At 45.6% G+C, this 19,075-nt stretch overlaps 1 protein-coding gene across 1 annotated transcript; it reads right to left on the bottom strand.

Annotated features, from left to right (window-relative positions):
• Positions 1 to 1,837: 1,837 nt before the first annotated feature.
• Positions 1,838 to 15,223, bottom strand: ZNF641 (zinc finger protein 641). Its single transcript, XM_045801170.2, has 6 exons — positions 15,026 to 15,223; positions 11,806 to 12,014; positions 11,176 to 11,267; positions 9,909 to 10,038; positions 9,176 to 9,289; positions 1,838 to 8,323 (listed from the first exon to the last, which is right to left on the bottom strand). Exons 2-6 carry the CDS (start codon positions 11,987 to 11,989, stop codon positions 7,569 to 7,571), a joined length of 1,275 nt encoding a protein of 424 aa, XP_045657126.2. The 5' UTR covers positions 11,990 to 12,014; positions 15,026 to 15,223; the 3' UTR covers positions 1,838 to 7,568.
• Positions 15,224 to 19,075: the final 3,852 nt, after the last annotated feature.

Below are 19,075 nucleotides of genomic sequence, written 5' to 3' on the forward strand. Positions count from 1 at the left end.
AGCCAAAGGATTTGGAAGAGAGGAACTGAAGACTGAGGGGATGTCAGCCTGAAGCACTGGATGGGGCTGGGAAAGGCACTGATAGAAGGGAGCAAGGAGAGGAAGTCAGGATTTCAATAGACTCCACTGGAGATAGCAGAGAGAACGGGGGTGGTGGGAATGCAAGCTGGTGTAGCCACTCCGGAAAACAGTATGGAGGTTCCTCAAAAAGTTGAAAATAGAGCTACCCTACAACCCAGCAATTGCACTGCTGGGTATTTACCCCAAAGATACAAATGCAGTGATCCAAAGGTGCACCTGCACCCCAATGCTTATAGCAGCAATGTCCACAATAGCCAAACTGTAGAAAGAGCCCAGATGTCCATCAACAGATGAATGGATAAAAAAGATGTGGTATACACACACACACACACACACACACACACACACACACACACACTGGAATACTACTCAGCCATCAAAAAAATGAAATCTTGCCATTTGCAACGATGTGGATGGAACTAGAGAGTATTATGCTAAGAGAAACAAGTCAATCAGATAAGACAATTATCATGTGATCTACTCACATGGAATTTAAGAAACAAACAGAGGATCATAGGGGAAGAGAGGAAAGAATAAGACAAAATCAGAGAGGGAAACCAACCATAAGAGACTCTTAATCATAGGAAACAAACAGAATTACTGGAGGAGAGTGGGGTGAGCGGATGGGGGAACTGGGTGATGGACATTAGGGAGGGTATGTGATGTAATGAGCACTGGGTGTTGTATGCAACTGATGAATAACTGACCTCTACCTCTGAAACTAATAATACACTGTATGTTAATTAACTGATAAAGAAAAAAATAAAAAGAGAGAGAACAGGGGCCTCAGTGAATAATCACAGCTGTGTTACTCCTCCCCCTTTTTGGTTAGGAGAAAGACCAGACTTGGCAAGAGTATTACTCCAGGTGACTGAGGGAAGTAAGAGTGAACACGAGAAAACAGGGAAATCCGAAGCACCGAGATAGGTGCCAGAATAGGCTGGCTGGTGCTCAGGGAGCTGTAGAGCGGATCATCCCCTGAACAGTAGGCTCGAAGCTCCATTAAGGCATCACCCATGGAGGAAGAGCAAAGACTTTGGGTTGCACTCAAGGCCTGAGGAGGGGTTCCTTCCCCTCTTCCCCACACCCCATGAAGCTCCACAGGTGGGAGGCTGTGTCAGTGGAATGGAGGCCGGCAGTTTCCACGCCAGCTTCCCGTGTTTTCGCCCATGCTATTTTTTTTTCTCTTACCTTATTCTTCTGATACCCTCTGCTATATGCCCATCCTCTTTACCCACAAAGGTGAGTATGTCTGGTGGACCCAGCTCCTGCCCAACCCCATCTGTGTGTGCCTCCTGTGGCTCCCCCCACATCTATGATTATTGTAAATTTGCCTAGGGGGTCAAGTCACAGTCATCACCGTCACCTCAGTCCCTAGACTTGGCTTTCCACTTTAAGGAACTCCCAAGAGCAGGGTCAGCACTTGAATGACCCCGAGATGGAGGGCCTCCTTAAATTTGCTCCCAAGGCCCTTACCTGCCTAACCTTGGGCCCAGTCCTGCTCAGCACTCCGCTTCCCTGATCTCCAGGTTGGGTTAAGACCAGCTAACTGGGGAGGGACATCTGGAAGCCAGGACACCAAGAGGGAAATGGGGAGGCCTAACTTGTGGCATCTCAAGGTTTTTTGAGAGGGGCAGTGAAGGGACTCATGCATAGAGACACCTGTCTGGTGTCCCCACTCTGTTACAGCCTTTTGATCACCAAAGAGCTGAGAATGGAGGAAAGAGGAGAGGTGAGGACTGAGAAAGGAAATCAGTGATACAGCCAATACAACCTTTATTCAACTGACAGGGACCACAGGAACATATTAGAGACCCTAAGGTTACAGACAAAGGTCCCTAGTGGGTAACCCATGGGAAATTCACAGTCCATCAGAGGGAACCAAGTCAGACAACAGCTAGAAATCTGGCAGGCACAGAGCAGTTGGGCTGGACAGCAAGTGGGCATACACCTCCAAAGCTTCCTGTATGAGGGTGCCATGGTGACAGTATTGTGAGGCATGGCAGGAAAGTGGTGTCAGGGAAGGGCTCGGCTGAGGAACATGTTGAGTACAGGGACTGTGGTCACACTTGATCTCCCAGGCCTGGAACAGCCAGTGCCTGGCACATAGTAAGCTGGCCAAAAATGGCTTGTAGACTTGAGACTGATTCTCAGAAACCACAAGAGACAGGAAGGGACTGAGTGAATCAAAATAGCAAAAAGTAGAAATCCGCTTTGGAAGCTACATCAAGGGAAAAAGAGCCTGCAGGAGATGGCGTACAGGGCCTGGACTTGGCAGTGTAGACACCCCTTGGCAGGTTAGGATATGTGAGGAAGGGAGAGAGAGGGAGAGAGGGAGAGAAGGAGAGAGGGAGAGAGAGAGAGAGAGAAAGTGATGCAGGGTGGTGAGATGGCAGCTGAGCTGCTAGAGCCAAGCCAAGGATTTGAGAGAAGAAAGTGGGAAGTATGAGTAATTGACCCTGCTTCATAGGCTTAAAGCTGACAAATTGGACAACAGGCAGAGGGACGGGGGGGGGGGGGGCTCTTGATGGAAAGGAATTGGCTAGAAGCTTGAAGACAGTTAACTATGATGGAAAGAGAAGGACAGGGAGTAGAAGAACAAATACCCTTGGGAAGGTGAGGCATTCCCCTGGCAAAACAAACAACAAAAAAACCCCAAACCAAACCAACAGAAAAAGAGCAGTGGGAGCGAAGAGTAGAGAAGGAGCTCCATTTATTGGGAAAATGGAGGCAGTGACTGGAAAGGCAAGAGAGAGAGACCCTGAGGCCTGGAGTTGAAGAAAACTATAGCCAAGTGTCTCCATCTTGGGGAGAGGGGCTGATCACCTCCCCAGAATCCAACCTTTTGATCTTGGGAGAGCCCCACAGGGGTGGTGGGTTTGCAATGGTCAGTTCAGTCTGTCCTTGTGGGTTTGGTTAGGAGAGGAGCTAGAGGAGGTAATGGGACCAGGGCCTACAAGACAGGTCCCTTCCTATAGCCTAAATTGGACAGCGTCTTCAAAGCAGGAAATGTATTTTTGACATAGGTGCCATGGCTTAATTGATTACAACTCTACCTGGTAGAGTCTGGGTTCAAATCTCGCCTGTGTCACATATTACGAAATGAGCCTGGTTCTTTCTTGTGTCCTGGGGGCTCTCCGATGGTTCCGCTGTCCTTGCCGCCAGGGTAGGCCAAATCGTGGTTTGGAATCCCTTGCATGGTACCTCATTGATCTCCAATGCAATTGTGAGGTTGGAAAACTTCCTTAAGGGCTTGGGAGGGCTGGCCTTACTCTCTATCCTGAGCTAAATGTTCACCTTGCATGCCTCCAGGCCAACTTATTAGGCCAGGAGAAGGACCAGGTAACCAGCAAAGGAGGAGCATTTCTTTGGATGCTGGTTTTTCAGTTTTACATTGGATTTCCCTTCTTTGAGGTGTCTGCTCCTTTTTGTCCTTTCAGATTTCCGGACCCATGAATCCTCAGTGTCCATTGTAGAACCTCTAGCCCCAGTCAGTCACAACAGTTTGGTAGTGGCCCCACCACAGGTTCTAAAATTGTTGACTAACCCAGTCCTTTCACTGATTTAAGGGTGAGGACTCAATTAAACCAGAACTGAGGAGAAACTAGCCTTGAGGGATTGCAGAAAATAAATCTGACAACAGGGTGTAAAGATTCCCCTCTCTCCTCATTTGAAGGTGAGGTACCACCGACTGAAGTGAAATTTGAATCTCCTGGCCAATGATTCTCAAACTTTAGCATACATCAGATATTCTGGGAGGCAGTGAAGACTGATTGCTGGGCTCCACTCCCAGAGTTCTGATTCAATTTGTCTGGGGTGGAGCCTGAGAATTCGCATTTCTAAAACAAGTTCCCACATGATGTTGATGCCGCTGATTCAGAGACCACATTTTGAGACCCAAGACCTAATATAGCACTCCAGGGAATAGAAGGAAATTTTGCCGGGTCAGGATTTCTAAGGGGTCTAAGGGAATAGATTTCACCTTTCTGTTACTGCCCAGCCCCACTCATCTCCACCCAGTGCACTCATCTGAACAGAGATGGAAAGAACATGTCTTCTGGCATCTCTGGTTCTGAGTCAGGACTCACCTTGCCCTTGATGGAACTAAGGAAACAGTGGTTTGAGTGCAGGAGTGCAGGAAAGGAAAGGATTTTGTCACAAATTATCACCCCTTCAGCTCCCTGAAGGCATAGCATCACTTTGACAAGGGAAGACTTTTGCCTTCCACTTCTACATCAGTGTTAAGGCTTAAAATGTAAATAACTCCGGGAAAAGCTAACACTTTGAGTTATATTCTCCAGTGTAAGAGATTCTTTGCAGACATACTTTGATGGGGTGCAAAGGGGAGGATATTTGGGCCCTGAACAGGTAGAGGCACCGCAGTAGGAAAAGGTGACAGGTTCCTAAAGATGGATTTCCCCATTTTACATTTGCCCAGAGAGAACACAGAGACAGGTTTTTTTTATTTAAAGGGGATAGGGTGGACACATGGCAAAGCCAGTTAGGAGAAAGATGGGAGTTTGAAGCTGATTCCCTGTGGGAAAAATCATTCAAATCTATTCACCCATCTGATGGCTGCTGCTTATTTTATTTTTCGTCCAAGAGAAGTGGTGTTGGACCGAGGTAGAGAAGACAGTGGTATACCAGAAATGACCTAAAGGGATGTCCTTTCTGCAGAAAGCTCTTAGACTCCATCATGCCTTTCATTTGTGTGCTATGACTGCACCCACACTTTGGGGGCTTCACTTGCTATCCTTACAATTACTAACAGATCAACTGCTGGAGGTTAACATTTGGTTATTAAGATGTGTAATCTGATAGTACAGAGTCACCTCCCATCAGTCTTTAAAACAAGGTTTGTGAGGAGCTCCATTTGTCAGCATGTCATCTTTTTAAAAAACAAAACAAAACACATAGAATAATGTCAGTAATACTCTTCTAGTCATTAAAGACTAGACTCTGTCTTTATACCCTGTTGCCTCTGATATCTTAGTCCTTAAAATATTTAGTGATCCTTGCCTTGTAATTTTTGACACAAATATATAAATGACCGTATTGGGTCAGGGCAACTCCCTATGACCCCAGTTTAATGACTCCATGGATGGGCTCTGAACCTGCTAAATGTGTATATAAAACAGAGTAAATTGCTAATGTCTGTTTTTCTCAAAAGTGAGTTTCTGGTTTTTATCAGAGTCTCATAAGGGTCTGTGGTCTTAAAACAGGTTCTGAACCATTGCTTACATAGAGCTGATCTGTATTAATGAATGAGGCATAGTGAGAGGGTAAAAGAAATGGCATAGTCCGGTCTTACCACTGGAATCCAATACTCTCTTATACCCTGGGGTATCTCCTAATACTAATTCTAAAATGCTTCTGTCTCTGAGGACCTTACAAAGGGCTGGCCATTTTGCTCTATTTGTAAGAACATAAGCAAGAGAAGTGCATTCCAGGCAAAGAAGGAAGGCTGTTCTGAGTGGCGGAATGGAGGTGGGGGCTGCGTTGCTCAAGTCATATCCACTCTAAGAAACCCAGACAACAAAATGACCCTATTTTCAGCTCCATTTGGGTCCAGAATTCTGAGGAGCTGTGATTCACCCAGTTTTTCCTAAGCAAATGGGGGACAATCACTAAACTAGATTGTTGCAGCTTACTTCCTCTTGCCTCTCTGGTTAATTACATCAATTGTGGTTGAGAAATAAGTGTGTTAAGGAAAAACCAGAATCTAAGCATTAAAGAGAAATTATCCCACTTTCATCTGCTTTGCTCCTTTCTCTTCCTAACCCCAAACTGCTCTTACATACAAGATTATTTTTAAATTATAAGATTGGTATTAACACATTATCAATAAAGCAAAACAATGAGCAACTCATCAACCAACAGATGCTAGAATAATTATGCAAGTCGTGGAGTTAAGAGCCTTAGTGTGGATAGCTTCCCAGAATTGGGAAGAAAAACCAATGCACTACAGCTCCCCCCCCCCCGCCCCCCATCAGCTGAAAAGCTAAACCATAGCCATTTTCCCTAAAGTTCTGTTTCTGGGAGAATGAGATCCTCAACAAAAACTGTCTCCTTGATGAGGCAATCAAGGTCAAATAAGAGTGATGACAACAACCTGCAAGCACTGTGATTCCTGCCCTAATTTCCCAGCACTAAAACAAGACAAAGAAACCCACTCAGCACAAAGCTTCTGTATGCACCTTACTTGAAATCAACAAGAAACAGCTCACCTTACTGAGGATGTGTCTTTCTCTCTCCTTCCAGGCAAAAAGAATCTGTGGCCCAGAGATTCAGACCTAGATATATATATATATATATATATCCACAGTTGTCTTGATCTCGGTAATACCAGGGAAGGCTTTATACCTGAACTCTCACAACTTAACCCATCACTTAACCCCTTCCATGAGGGCTCCCTTAATCGCTCAGTTTACTTCCTATCTTGAAACAAAACAAAAAATCCCATACAATCCCTACTACCCTCATCCCCAGAAAACAGCCCCTAGAAAATCTAGCTTGTACAGTTTGCACTTTGCATGCTCTCTTCAAAGACCCTGCACACAGATACACATAGACACAAAAAGACACAGTCAAGAGGAGAGGGGTCTGTTCAAGGGGATAAAGTTTTTTCTTCTTGTGTGGGCTTGGGTTCCTTGGGGGGTATAAGTCCATCTCTTAGCATTGTAGCGTGATCTCTCAGCTGGATATATGTATGAGGTGAAGGAAGGGAGTCAAAATAAGAGGGTGAAAAGGTTTTTGTTTCCATTTTTCTGTAGGTGGGGGTTAAGAGGTGTGGATGTATATTTGGATGATCAGGGTAAGGGTGATGGACCCACACAGGAATGAGGTCTGCCCCTCAGCTTTCATTTGGATAAAAAAAGGGGACTCTGGGTGCCTGATCACTATCTCTTTCCTGTTTCCACATTACTCTCTAACCCAGGGTTCGCCAGTGTGTTTCATGGAGTCACCAGTTCTGTGGGATGTGAGATAGAAAGGATACTGAGGTCAAATACATTTAGGAAACACTGCATTAAAAGAGGCTTAACAATTCTCTGTATGCATAAGTTCTCAGAGTCTTCAATATGCTAATATGGTCTTTCTCTCTATATACAGAGAGGATATAATAGTTGTATAAAAAGGTGTTCCTCAAATATTTAACTGGTATGGCATAGGCTCCAACCACTTAGAATGGACCTCAGCCATAAACTGCTGATTCTCAAGTGGTACCCTTGAGATGGGCTAGGGCTGAATATCAGTCCATGCAGTAAGCACTGTTTCCTAAAAGTTTTGCCCAAAGAACTCCATTTTATGTGGTATCTCACGGAACTGGTGAGAAATGTCTGGCCAATGTTAGAACCTCATCTTTCTAGGGATGGAGCCAGGGCTCATGATTCTGGCCACTGGGGTGCAGGAGAGGGGCAGTTCTGGTAGAGGCTCCTGGTAGCACCAGCTGCTGATAGACGTGACTACAACTGCAGCAGAAACAGATTTCAAAAGACAGATGTCCCTCTGTCCCAGCTGCTCCGGGGACTTTGTCCCTGGTGGGTCAGCAGGTGCCTGTCCAGGTGATGTTTACGGCCAAAGCTCTTTTCACAGCGAGGGCACTGGAAGGGTTTCTCCCCAGTATGGGTCAGCCAGTGTCTCACCAGGTGGTGCCGTCGGCCAAAGCTCTTCCCACACTCAGTGCACACATGGCACTTTGGCACTGGTGGGGCACGCTGCCGTTTCCTAGCCCCTGGGCTCTCTCCAACCTCTTGGCCCTTGCAGGATTTGCCTTCCGCATGCACTCTCTGGTGGCTGGCCAGATGGGAGTTGCATCGGAAATTCTTGCCACACTCTGAGCACCTGCTGGGCTTGTCATGTAGGTGGGTTTTCTGGTGCCGGATCAGGTGATGTCTTCGCCCGAAGCTCTTTTCACACTTGAGGCAGCTGTAGGGCCGCTCCCCAGTGTGTGTTTGCTGGTGCCTGGCAAGATGGGAGCCCCACACAAACTGTTTCCCACATTGGGGGCATGTGTGTGGTCTTAACAGGGAATCCATCTCTGTGCTACATAGAAGATTTGAGAAGCTATCTTCCTGAAGAAAAGGTGGGCCCAGGAGCATTCCTCTGGAGCCCCTGGGCATGGAATCCCAGCTCTCATCCTGTTCTGGGTTCCAGAGAACAGTATCTTCAGACACACTAGATAACATTCGGGGAGGTTCTGCTTCTAGTTCAGGGGTATCACCCTCGTGCTCACTTCCATCTCCTGTGGAGAAGGGAAAATACCAACCCCAAGAGGGGAGTCACAAGAGAGTACTCCGGGACCCAAGTCACAGGTGAGGTTGTCTTATTCCTGTTAGGGCCTAAACCTCACCCCACAGAGGCTGGGAGAACAGACTTTAATGTTGTACAAGATAGCGCAAGAGGTGTAGAAGTTAAAAACCTCGGCTTAGGTGGCAAATTACCCAATTTTGAATTTCAGCTTTCCCACTTAACTTTTGTAAGCCTCTATTTCCTCTTCTGTAAAATGGGAATAATTATAAGATAGATAGTATAATATCTGCACATAGTGAGCACTTAGTAAATGGTCTATGCTATTGTTGTTATTTATTTATTTATTTATTTATTTATTACAATTACTTCCATCTTCCTGCCTAAGCATAGACGGGGAGAGTTAAGAAATGTGCTGCAATCCTTACTGGCTAAGTGAGCACCTGTCAGCAATACTAGAGACACTCTGGAAAGCATCTCCACAATGGGTGGGAGGTTGAACAATAACATCAACAACAAACATTTATTGAGTGCTTATTATGTGCCTGGTACTGTTCTACTCTGTTAACATATTTAAGTCTCACAATAATTTACCGATGAGGAACCCAAACGGGTTAATTACTTTTCCAAGGTCCCCAGGTGTGGTCCTGGTTTCAAATCCACAAGGTTTGGTTCTAGAGCCTGCCTTCTAAACCTTTCTGCTACACTGTCTTGCCTTTGAAGAAAAAGATCTATAAACTTTTTGACTCTGTAACTCACTGAGCAGAGAAGGGGTTAGATGGACATGTAATGATGACACTCCAAGAGGGTTGAAAGCAGTGGCTGAAAGTCTATTTTAGGTGCTTACCTGTATATGTGACCCTCAGGATGTCCCTCTCCTCCAAGTCCTGGGGGTCAGGGACCCATTGTTCTTCCCCTCCTTCTAGTTGAGAAAGCATGTCCAGTTTGGGAATTGGAAATCCTGCCCATGGGAAAGGAAAACAGAGATGTCAGTGAGTTCAACTGTAATTCTCTATTTCTGAAAAAAAGCTGTTTCTAGATTACTCCTTGGAACTAGAGATAAAAGAAGGCCAGATACAGGCCTCTCTCCCATACCCATTTCTGTTAAGTCCCTCTTCTTTCTTTTAGAAAATCATATTCTCTTCTCTAGTGTGTCTGTTCCCTTCCACTCAAATTTCAAATACTTCCAGCCCAACTGTCCTTAACTTCACTTAATTAGCCCTACCACAGCTGTCCTACCCCCACTCCCATCTTACCCTAGATGGCTTGCTGATTTTCCAAGGACTCAGTTCTATCACTTAAATGTCCTTCTTTCTACTTTGTAAGAACCTCCCCATTCCCAACCAAGAAGAGCCTAAAGTTCTCGTCTCCACAATTCAGCATTATTTTGCTGTTGTTTTAAAGAAACGATACCTCATTTCCATTCTCTTTGGATTAGCCCTAATGCTTTCTTTGGTGAAAGCTTTGACAGATTTCCAGCCAAGGAAAGAACCCTAGAGAGACACTATCCAATAGCTCTGGATGGTTCCATCCTCCCGGAGTATAATCTTTTAAAAGTGGCTAGGGAAGATCATGCTTACTTAGAGAGACCACGATCCCACAGTTTTCCTGCATGACATATTCTCCATAAAAGTCTGTCTGAGAAGGGTCCAGGCTCCGCCACTCCTCCTGAGAGAAGCACAATGACACATCCTTGATGGTCACCAGGCCCTGAAACAAAATGTAGCATCATCTGTTAGTAATTGTTCCTTAAGGAAAATGTGATCTTAGTAGAGGAGAGGGCATGAGAGCATCTAGAGAAAGAATTTCCCAGAGGCCCCTGGGTAAGGCATATAGTTTTGGTGAAAGATAAATGAGCAGAGGGGCAAAAGTATGGTCAGTGAGTGAGTGAGGATAATGTCTCTTGAGGAGTTTCCCACAGGGAGCATGGGAAGTTGGAGGCACCATGAACCCATTGCTCCCTCTGTTTAGCTACAGGTGTCTGCCCAGTCTTTCTCACTTGCCGTATTCTTTTCATTGTAGAAATGGGGTACTAGCCTCTCCTTCCACCACTTGACCTTTCCTTTTCTATCAACACAAAATCATATAGATAAAACATTCTTTCTTGCCCTCCGCCCATCATGCTATATCCTTATCTTTTGAGACCACATAGTATAGTGGTTAGGATCCCAGATTCTTGAGCCAAATGACTCCTAGCTCTGCCACTTATTAGCAGTTTGTCCTGACACAAGCGCCTTAATCTCTTCCAACCCTATTTTCTCATCTGTAAAATGGGCATAATTGGGTTTCTCTCAGGATTAAATGGGTTAATATATATAAAGCATTCAGAGAACCGCAAGCATGGTAAACACTCTGGGAGTGTAGCTACTACTACTATTATTATCTTTCTATGGGTCTTCCATTGCCCTCTGAATATAAACCTATTTTCTCTCTCTGACTCTGCCCCTCTTTACATCTTTCTATCTTTTCTTTTCTATAAATGCTCCACTATCCACCCAGTCCTGCCTCTTTTATGTTCTTCCAAACTTCTTCAGGTCCTCTTTTCTTAATCTTTCCAGATTTTTTTTTAAGGACATTAATAAACTGTTCTTAAAATCTCTCTAGGGATGGCACAGCCATCCATTAAAACCAACTTAACCTCTAGGAATTCCCCCTTCTTGTCATGCCTCCACTCGTTTTTTCAAGAGTATTATAAGTCCCTGGGAAAGGGAAAGAATCTGTTCAGTTGTAAGATGAAGATACCATTAGTGAACATGTGAGATAACAAATCACTAGGACGATGCTGAGGCTACAGAAAGGCAGCAATGATGAGACGCTGGGAGAGGCCAAGGGAAGCAGACAGCCTACCTGTGATCCTGCCGCAAGAAGTGCAGCTGCCATCTCCCAATCTCCAGTGCTCCCCTCCTGGGGAATGGCAGGAACCCAGGGAGCTGACTGAGCTGGAGAGAAGAGAGAGCAACCACTAGAAATGGACCATTCACCCTTTCCCGATAAGAGCCTGGGCTCCAGGTTAGAGGAGCTTAAGGGTCACATTTTCCCAGATCTATGCCCATTGGTAAAACTCAAATGCATACACATAGTGGAAGAGACCTTCTCTCAAAATGTTCTGCAAGGGTTTTAGGTGGTTTTTAGTAGAGCTTTTATGTCAGCCATCTCTACTAGACTAGCTGTGGTTTGAATTTATATCATTTGAATATAATTTTCTTCTAGTAAAGTACATCTTACTGGGTGTGTTCTCAACAGTAATTGGAGTTGTTGTCCCTTTCTTTGTCTCCCACATTCAATACTACTAACCATGTACTTGTAGCATGTGGAGGGAGTGATCATGCAAGAAATGGGAGAAGCCCAGTTTTATGGTTTACAGAATCCAGGAACTCCTTATATTCCTGTGACCAGGGCCCAGGAATCCAGAAAGAATGGACTAGTCCTGGTACTGGTTATGGTACTCAAACACACATACACCCTCCAGGCTCTCACCCTTCTCCTGAAGGGATTGTGGCTCCTCTTCAAGGTCACAGCACAGGTGTTCCAGTGGCCCTGGTGCTGTTCTCCACGGTCCCTCTTCTTGGCTTCCCCTTTCCACCTGAGGCTCTGTTCCATCCAGCTGGACATTCATTGACTCCCATCCTGTCCCCAAGACTGCTGTCTGTTCTGAAAGCATTTTTGCTGCAAACCCAAATTGTGACCTGGAACAAATTCATTATCAGCTGTGCCCATTAAAAATGGAAAGGGGTGATATTCCTAAGGGAGTTATGGAGAACAGGGATAAAAAGATGAAACTGGATAAGAGGAGCTTGATGGCAGATGAACTTTAAAAGCTTGGTATGTTCCAATCAACTGAGCCTGGGCCAAGCTTCTTGGAGGAACTCAGAAATGAGCAGGTGCTAAACAGCAAAGTCACTAACAGTTATTTTGGGGACTTCATAGCAGAAACAGAATATCCCTGATGGCTGGAAGAACTTCATTAAAAAAAAAAAAGCAATCCTGGAAATTCAAAAGCTTTCATTTAATTTCAACCACTGAAAATACAATAAAGTAAGCAATCTGGACACATGTAGGATGGGATATGCACTGATTTACACTCAACAAAAATGGGTATGATCACATATAAGATTTTCTGCCACAAATCCCATCTATTATTTCAGAAAGAAATGATTACTATAGGTAGAAGACTCAGCCAAAGGTGTATGCGTGTGTGTAAGGAACACACCCCTCCCTAATAAGACTGAACCAAATGACACCTCACTTAAGCCTCAAAAAAGAGACATAACCTGTTACTTTGATGCAGAAAATGAGAACTCATAATAAATGTGGTAGAAAGACCAATAACTCAGAAACCAGGTATACAACTCCAAAGCAACCCTAACAGACACGAGAAATTGTTGGTCAGTGAGGAGTTGATGTCTAATTGAGAAAAGTAAAAAAGAAGAGAAAGGGTTTGAACCAGAGTAGATACGGGGGAAATAGTTGATGCTAACATGACCTCAGTGTGTGAATTAATAATCCTGTGAGTTGAGACATAAGAAAGAACCTGAGATATAGGAAAAGAACCTGTCAGTTCTCATTAGAAAAATATATTCAGTTGTAAAGAAGGGTTTGAAGAAAAGAGAATATATTTCATCAGAAGAAACAAAAGGGGAGAAAGGGATGGGAAATATGGCCATTGGAGAAAAGTTAAAAACAACAGACATAGTTTTCTCCTGTCTAGGGAAAAAAGCTGATGAATGATGCTACAAAAAAAGAGAAATGGTTTGTAGCTCTGTATAGATCTATTCTCTTGATTGCAAGAGAAGAGATTTAAGTTAAAGATATTCTTTTTAAAAAATTTTTTACAGATTTTATTTATTTATTTTAGAGTGAGAGAGAGGGAGAGAGAAAGAGAGAGACAGAGAGAGAGAGAGAGAGAGAGAGAGAGAGAGCGTGCCAGCGCACAAGCAGGCAGAGGGAGAGGGAGAAGCTGAGCAGGGGCTCCATCCCAGAACCCTGGGATCATGATTTGAGCCCAAGGCAGATGCTTAACCAACTGAGCCATCCAGGCACCCCTAGATAAAAACACTCTTAACGATAATCCTGTAGTGCACAGGACCAGGTTGTGGGCTTTTCTTTTCTCTGGACATCTTAGGAGTCAGAACAGGTCTCATGTGTTGTGACAAGGGCTTCCCTGACTTCTGGCAGAGAAACAGTCTATGAGACTCCACAGAGTCCTTTCTGCTTGGCAACATTTGTGTGTGTGTGTGTGTGTGTGTGTGTGTGTGTGTGTGTGTGTGTGTGATTATTATTCAGTACTCAAGCATTCAGAGCCAGTGAAAGGCTTCCAAAAACAGGTCAGAACCTTGGTTAACTATCCTGGCTCACTCCTATCCTTCAACAACATTTGCAAGAACCCACAAACCCAGGACAGGTAATGACAGATGTCAAGTTGTTTATTTTCTTGCCTATTTGTCTTTGACAAAAGAGGTAGGTGGCAACCCTAAGCCCAATGCACAGGAAGGGAACAAATTACCCTTTCATCTCAGAAGTCGAAAAAAGTCTCAGGGCCTCATGGGAGCATCCTGGACTGATTCCCAGCTTAGGAGGTTTCCTTTTCAGAGACTTCTCATGAGAAAGGAAAATTCCCAATAAAGCAATAAAGGGAAACTTCCATTTTAGCTCTCTCTTCTGAATTCCAGCCCTGTATTTGCCTGATTTTTAACATACAAGGCACTAATGCCCTCTCTTCACTGGAGGTCTTCTTTGTTTCTCAAGCTCCCTTTGAACATCTTCCCTCAGGGTTTACCTACAGCTAATACCTGGACACCTGTCTCAAACTGATCTCTCCATCTCCCAGCAGCACAGTCGCTTGATGGGAAGCCTTTTTCTGCAGAGCCTCCTGGGCTAGCTGTGAGCCTCTCCAGACCACTAACAGAAAACCTGTGGAAGTGCTGGCAAAAATCTCAGCAACAAGGGGGTGGGTCCTTATCCTCATACTGCATTTCCTAAGATGTGCACTCTCTCAGAGCCAGCACCTGGGCAGTTAAGGGTGTCAGCCCTAACCAGCTTTCTCCTGGCTCCAGGATCTTCCCAGGCCTACTGGAGTCTGGGTTCTAGGGCTTCCATTTCCCACTTTCCCTCACATATCCGAGGGTCTGGGCACCTGCTGAAGGAAGTTTTTGCAGCGGGCGCTGTTGGACAGGGAAAGGAGGGTGTAGCGAAAGGAGCAGCCCAAGGGCACAGGGACGAGTCGCGCTCTGTCAGAGAACCCTGCCCTCTGCCCCGGGTGGGGCATGGGCGGGACGGGCGTCTGCTCCGGAGTAAGGCTGCTTCTCCCCTTCTTCTTGTCACAGTGCCCCTGGAGAGGGTCAGATTTCAGAGAACCCGAGAGAGGCAGAGCTGGGGCAGGGGAAGTGAGGTCAGAAAACAGGTTTCCCGTGAACGGGGGCAAGAGCAAGTCAAGAGAAAGGAGCCACGGGGTAACCTGTGCGCGAGTGACAGCGGAGGGAACCCGCGCGGCCTGACAAGCGACGCCGGGGACCGGGAAGCCAGGGCGAGGGGCGGGCACAGAATGTCAGTGGGGCCGACCCCCCGGTGAAGGCAGCGACCCGGAGGCCGCGTCGATCCTCCTCCCCGCCCCGTGGGTGACTGGGCCCCCACTCGCCGCCCCGGGAAGCCTGGCGTCCCTCCCTCCAGCCGCGACTCCCTGAGGCCCGGCCCCACTCACCCCGGTCGGCTTGGCCTGCGGCCCGTGCCTCCCTCCTGGGCGCCGCCTGCCCCTCCCCTCCGCCCTCCGCTTCGTCGGAGCCGGCGGCCGCGGAGCCAGCGACGGGCGGAGACGGCGGCCGGGCGGGCGCGGGCGAGGCGGGCACAGGAAATCCCCGCCCGCTTCCGGGGCTCGGCGGCGGCGGCGGCGGCGTGGGGGTGGGGGAGGGGGCGGGGGCGGGCCGCGGCCCCCACGCCCCCCGCGCCCCGGCCCGCCGAGCCCCGGATCTCGGTGCCCGCTCGCCCGAAGACGCCGCGGGCCCAAGCGTCCGAATCCCGCCTACGGTGGCCGCCCGCCCGCGCCCGCTCCCTGACTGACCATTTTTGGTCCCGGCCACTCGGCCTCCCACGGGGTTCTTTGCACACGGGATCATTAATTACCCCGACATTTAATAACCGCTCGTTATATGCCAGACAAGCGCTGTGAGAGCGAATTCGCAGGCAACAGTCTGGAATTCCTCAAACAGCTTGACTGACTTCTAGGTTTCAAGATAGCAGGGGTAGGGGGCTTGAGAGAGCATTGAGGAGTCACTCGTTCCGCTTGAGGGATAGTCAGGTTGACCCCACCGAGACTGCCATCTGAAGTAGGCCTCATGGCCGCATTGTCCAGTTTGCGGGAGCCGCTAGCCACAAGTGGCTGCTGAATGCTCGCCGTGTGGCTAGCCCGAACAGAGATGTGTTGTAATACACACACCAGGTCTAGAAGACTGAATTAACAAAATGACAAATAGCTAATAAGCAGTATTTGGCATGTATAGGGTTAAATACGTTATTAAAACTAATTTCACCTACTTCTTTTGACTTTTTATGGTTACTGAAATTATCAAATTACATATGTGGCTTGCATCATTTTTCTATTGACAGAGCTACCTCGAATGAAGCATTAAGATGAATTTGACTGAAAAAGATGAGAAGGGACTACAACAGAATAAACCATGATACCATTAGAATCTGTTTATAATCTACAAATCACATTATTTCATTATCACAACAATTCTAAGAATGTTATAGACTAAAAAAATAAGTGACTCACTTAAGGTTATAGGTGACAATCATTCCTTTAATATATATTTATTTTTTGCTATGTGCCAGGCACTGTAACTAAATGCTGGCAGTCTGAGATCCCAAAGGAATTGTCTGTGGATTCAAGGACTCAGTCTTTGGAAACACAAGTCAACAAATATTTGCAATCAAATGTAAGAGATGCTAAAATGGAGGAATATACTCTGTGCTAGAAACAAAGAAATAAATATGTATGGGAGGGAAGTCAGAGAATGCCTCACAGAAGTCTTGAGGCAGAGGAGAGTGGAGAGGGCCCTGTAAAGAGAAAGAAGAGAATGCGCTAGGTATGTAATTGGGAAAGGGTATAGAGCGTATTCTAGAACCAGTCATAGGGTATGTGGGGGCAGTGGTACAGCCAGGATTTATATCTCAGGTTCTGGAGCTAAGTCTAGGGGTTCTTTTCATTTATGTTACCACTGTTGATAAATACAAGGTGTGTTGATCGGGGTAGGCTAACGAAAGCAGTATCTCAGTGGTTTAACACAATAAAGGCTTATGTTTCATACAAGTCAGTGTATAGTGGGTAAATTGGGACCAGGGGGTGGGCTGTCTGCTCCTTGCAATCATGGAAGGACATGGCTTCTATCTTGTGGCTCCACCATCACCGGTTGCCTTGGAATCATCCAATCTATGCGCTTCAGATAAGGGAGGCGAGCCGTGGTGGACTTGTTGGAGTTATCAGAGCCAGCCCTGGAAGTGGAGTACATCATTTCACCCCATTCCCTTAGTCTGAATTCAGGTGTGTAGTCACATTGTCCCACCTAACTGCAGGGGTGGCTTGGAAGTAAAATGCTTGTGCCTGGTAGAAAAGGAAATGGGGTTTAATGAACACTTACATTGCCTCCGCCACACAATATTAAATTGAACTTAACCAAGCACCTAAACCTGACTTTACTTAAAAGGGATATTTGGGGAGAGCTGGCACAGATAGATAGATGAGAGAGGCAGCCCAGACTCTCCTCTCTTCTTCTTTGGGAAACAAACCAGTGTAAGATTGTATCCTTTGGGATGGGGCGCCTGGGTGGCACAGCGGTTAAGCGTCTGCCTTCGGCTCAGGGTGTGATCCCGGCGTTATGGGATCGAGCCCCACATCAGGCTCCTCCGCTATGAGTCTGCTTCTTCCTCTCCCACTCCCCCTGCTTGTGTTCCCTCTCTCGCTGGCTGTCTCTATCCTGTTGAATAAATAAATAAAATCTAAAAAAAAAAAAAAAGATTGTATCCTTTGGGGAAAAAAAAAACATGGGGGGGGTAAGGGGAGGCAAAATAGGCTTTGGCCTAATGGCATGATAGTGGGGCATTAATATTTAGTAAACATGTGCTTTATGTCAGAACCTTGCCTTAAACATCACAGGGAAAAAATGTACAATACCTCTGTATTATGCTTTGATGCGCCACCTCTTTATCTATCAGTCAACAAACTGTGAAGTGTAGATATTATCTCAGCATGGTTCAAGGCCAGGAGCCCTGGCCTTAGACTTATAACCTGGTGCATCAGAGTAGTACCTTACCTTTCACAGTAATATATGGAAAGGTCCAAACTCCTATATAAGACACAAGATAGAGTACAAGATAGAGTAATTAAATATGCAGTGAGTAGCAGGTAGATAATTCCATCTTTTTAAAACTTCCTGGTGGAAAAGTTTCAAGATCAGTTTTGATGGCAAAATGTAGAAAGAACAACCTGAATGAATCAGAAGGCAGAAATGGATAGACTGTTGAATGCTGTGGGATGAAGAACACAGATGTGGGGGTGTCTATCTAGAGTAGAGGAGAAATGAAATGGGGAAATTGATAGAAAGATTAGAATAGTGGGTTTTTTATTTGCCATGTCAAGTAATAGGGAGTCTTTATACTTAGTGTTATAAGGAAGTGATATACCTGATGGGTCTAATTATGTCATTCTAAGGGAACTTGGTGGTCTGGGGCTGCCATATTGATAGAGTTCAGAACAACAGAATGGGATGAGTTGGGCCGATAGCCAGATTCCAGTGTATGGAATACAGAGTTCCATAGGACACAGCAGTGTTCTTTTATCTTTTTTTTTTTTTTTAAGATTGTATTTATTTATTCGACAGAGATAGAGACAGCCAGAGAGAGAGGGAACACAAGCAGGGGGAATGGGAGAGGAAGAAGCAGGCTCATAGCAGAGGAGCCTGATGTGGGGCTCGATCCCATAACGCAGGGATCACGCCCTGAGCCGAAGGCAGACGCTTAACCGCTGTGCCACCCAGGTGCCCCAGCAGTGTTCTTTCTGAGGCTCAGGGAGGATTCCCAGACATTTAAGGTTTCAAGTTCTCTATAGGACCTTGGAAGACAGTAAGAGACTCAATCTCTTGTCTGTCAGCCTTTGCTTCTTCATTTCTGAACTCCAGTTCTGCTGTGGTTTGACAAGAAAGTACAATGCAGGTATTCAACAGTTAGGATTGTGTTATAAGTTCCTTTATCAGTTGATTGTAATGAATTATCAGGTTGGCTTATAAAAGCCTGTTCAGCCATCATGAAACCATACCTTACATTGCAAAATAAAATCTAACCACCATTTATGACACTGCTTTCCTTTCATTCAAAGTTTTGAAGCTTGATATCAGAGATGAATTTTCTACCAACAGGTCAGTGGAGTTGTTTACTTCCTCTGTGTCCTACATAGGAAAAGAAGAAAGGGAAGAGAAAGGTTGAGGGAAGTTTCAGATTAGGACTCCTATGGAGAGAAAGGGTAAGGGCCCACAGTCAGTGATTAATAATTATAACTAACATTTGGACAGCACTTTACAATTTACAAATTGCTTCTTGTATATGTGATCTTCACAACTCACAGAGATAAATTATCTTTATTCCTAGTTTATGGTTAAGGAAATAGACATTTAAATTATAGAATCTCCTCTTTCTATAATCTTGGGCAGATTTATATATATAAACCTGTTTCCTAATCAATAAAATGAAAGCCATTATA

The sequence above is a fragment of the Ursus americanus genome, chromosome 25 (genome assembly GCF_024610735.1).
Source record: "Ursus americanus isolate L20-20 chromosome 25, mUrsAme1.1.p, whole genome shotgun sequence".
Classification (NCBI taxonomy): Eukaryota; Metazoa; Chordata; class Mammalia; order Carnivora; family Ursidae; genus Ursus; species Ursus americanus.

What these genes read in the sequence shown, in the direction of transcription:
- ZNF641 (XM_045801170.2), bottom strand. Translation starts at nt 11,989, where the DNA reads ATGCTTTCAGAACAGACAGCAGTCTTGGGGACAGGATGGGAGTCAATG. An exon ending in ACAATCCCTTCAGGAGAAGG is followed by an intron (nt 11,268 to 11,805) that starts GTGAGAGCCTGG and finishes TCTTCTCTCCAG; the next exon opens with CTCAGTCAGCTCCCTGGGTT. An exon ending in CCTGAGGGTCACATATACAG is followed by an intron (nt 8,324 to 9,175) that starts GTAAGCACCTAA and finishes CCTTCTCCACAG; the next exon opens with GAGATGGAAGTGAGCACGAG.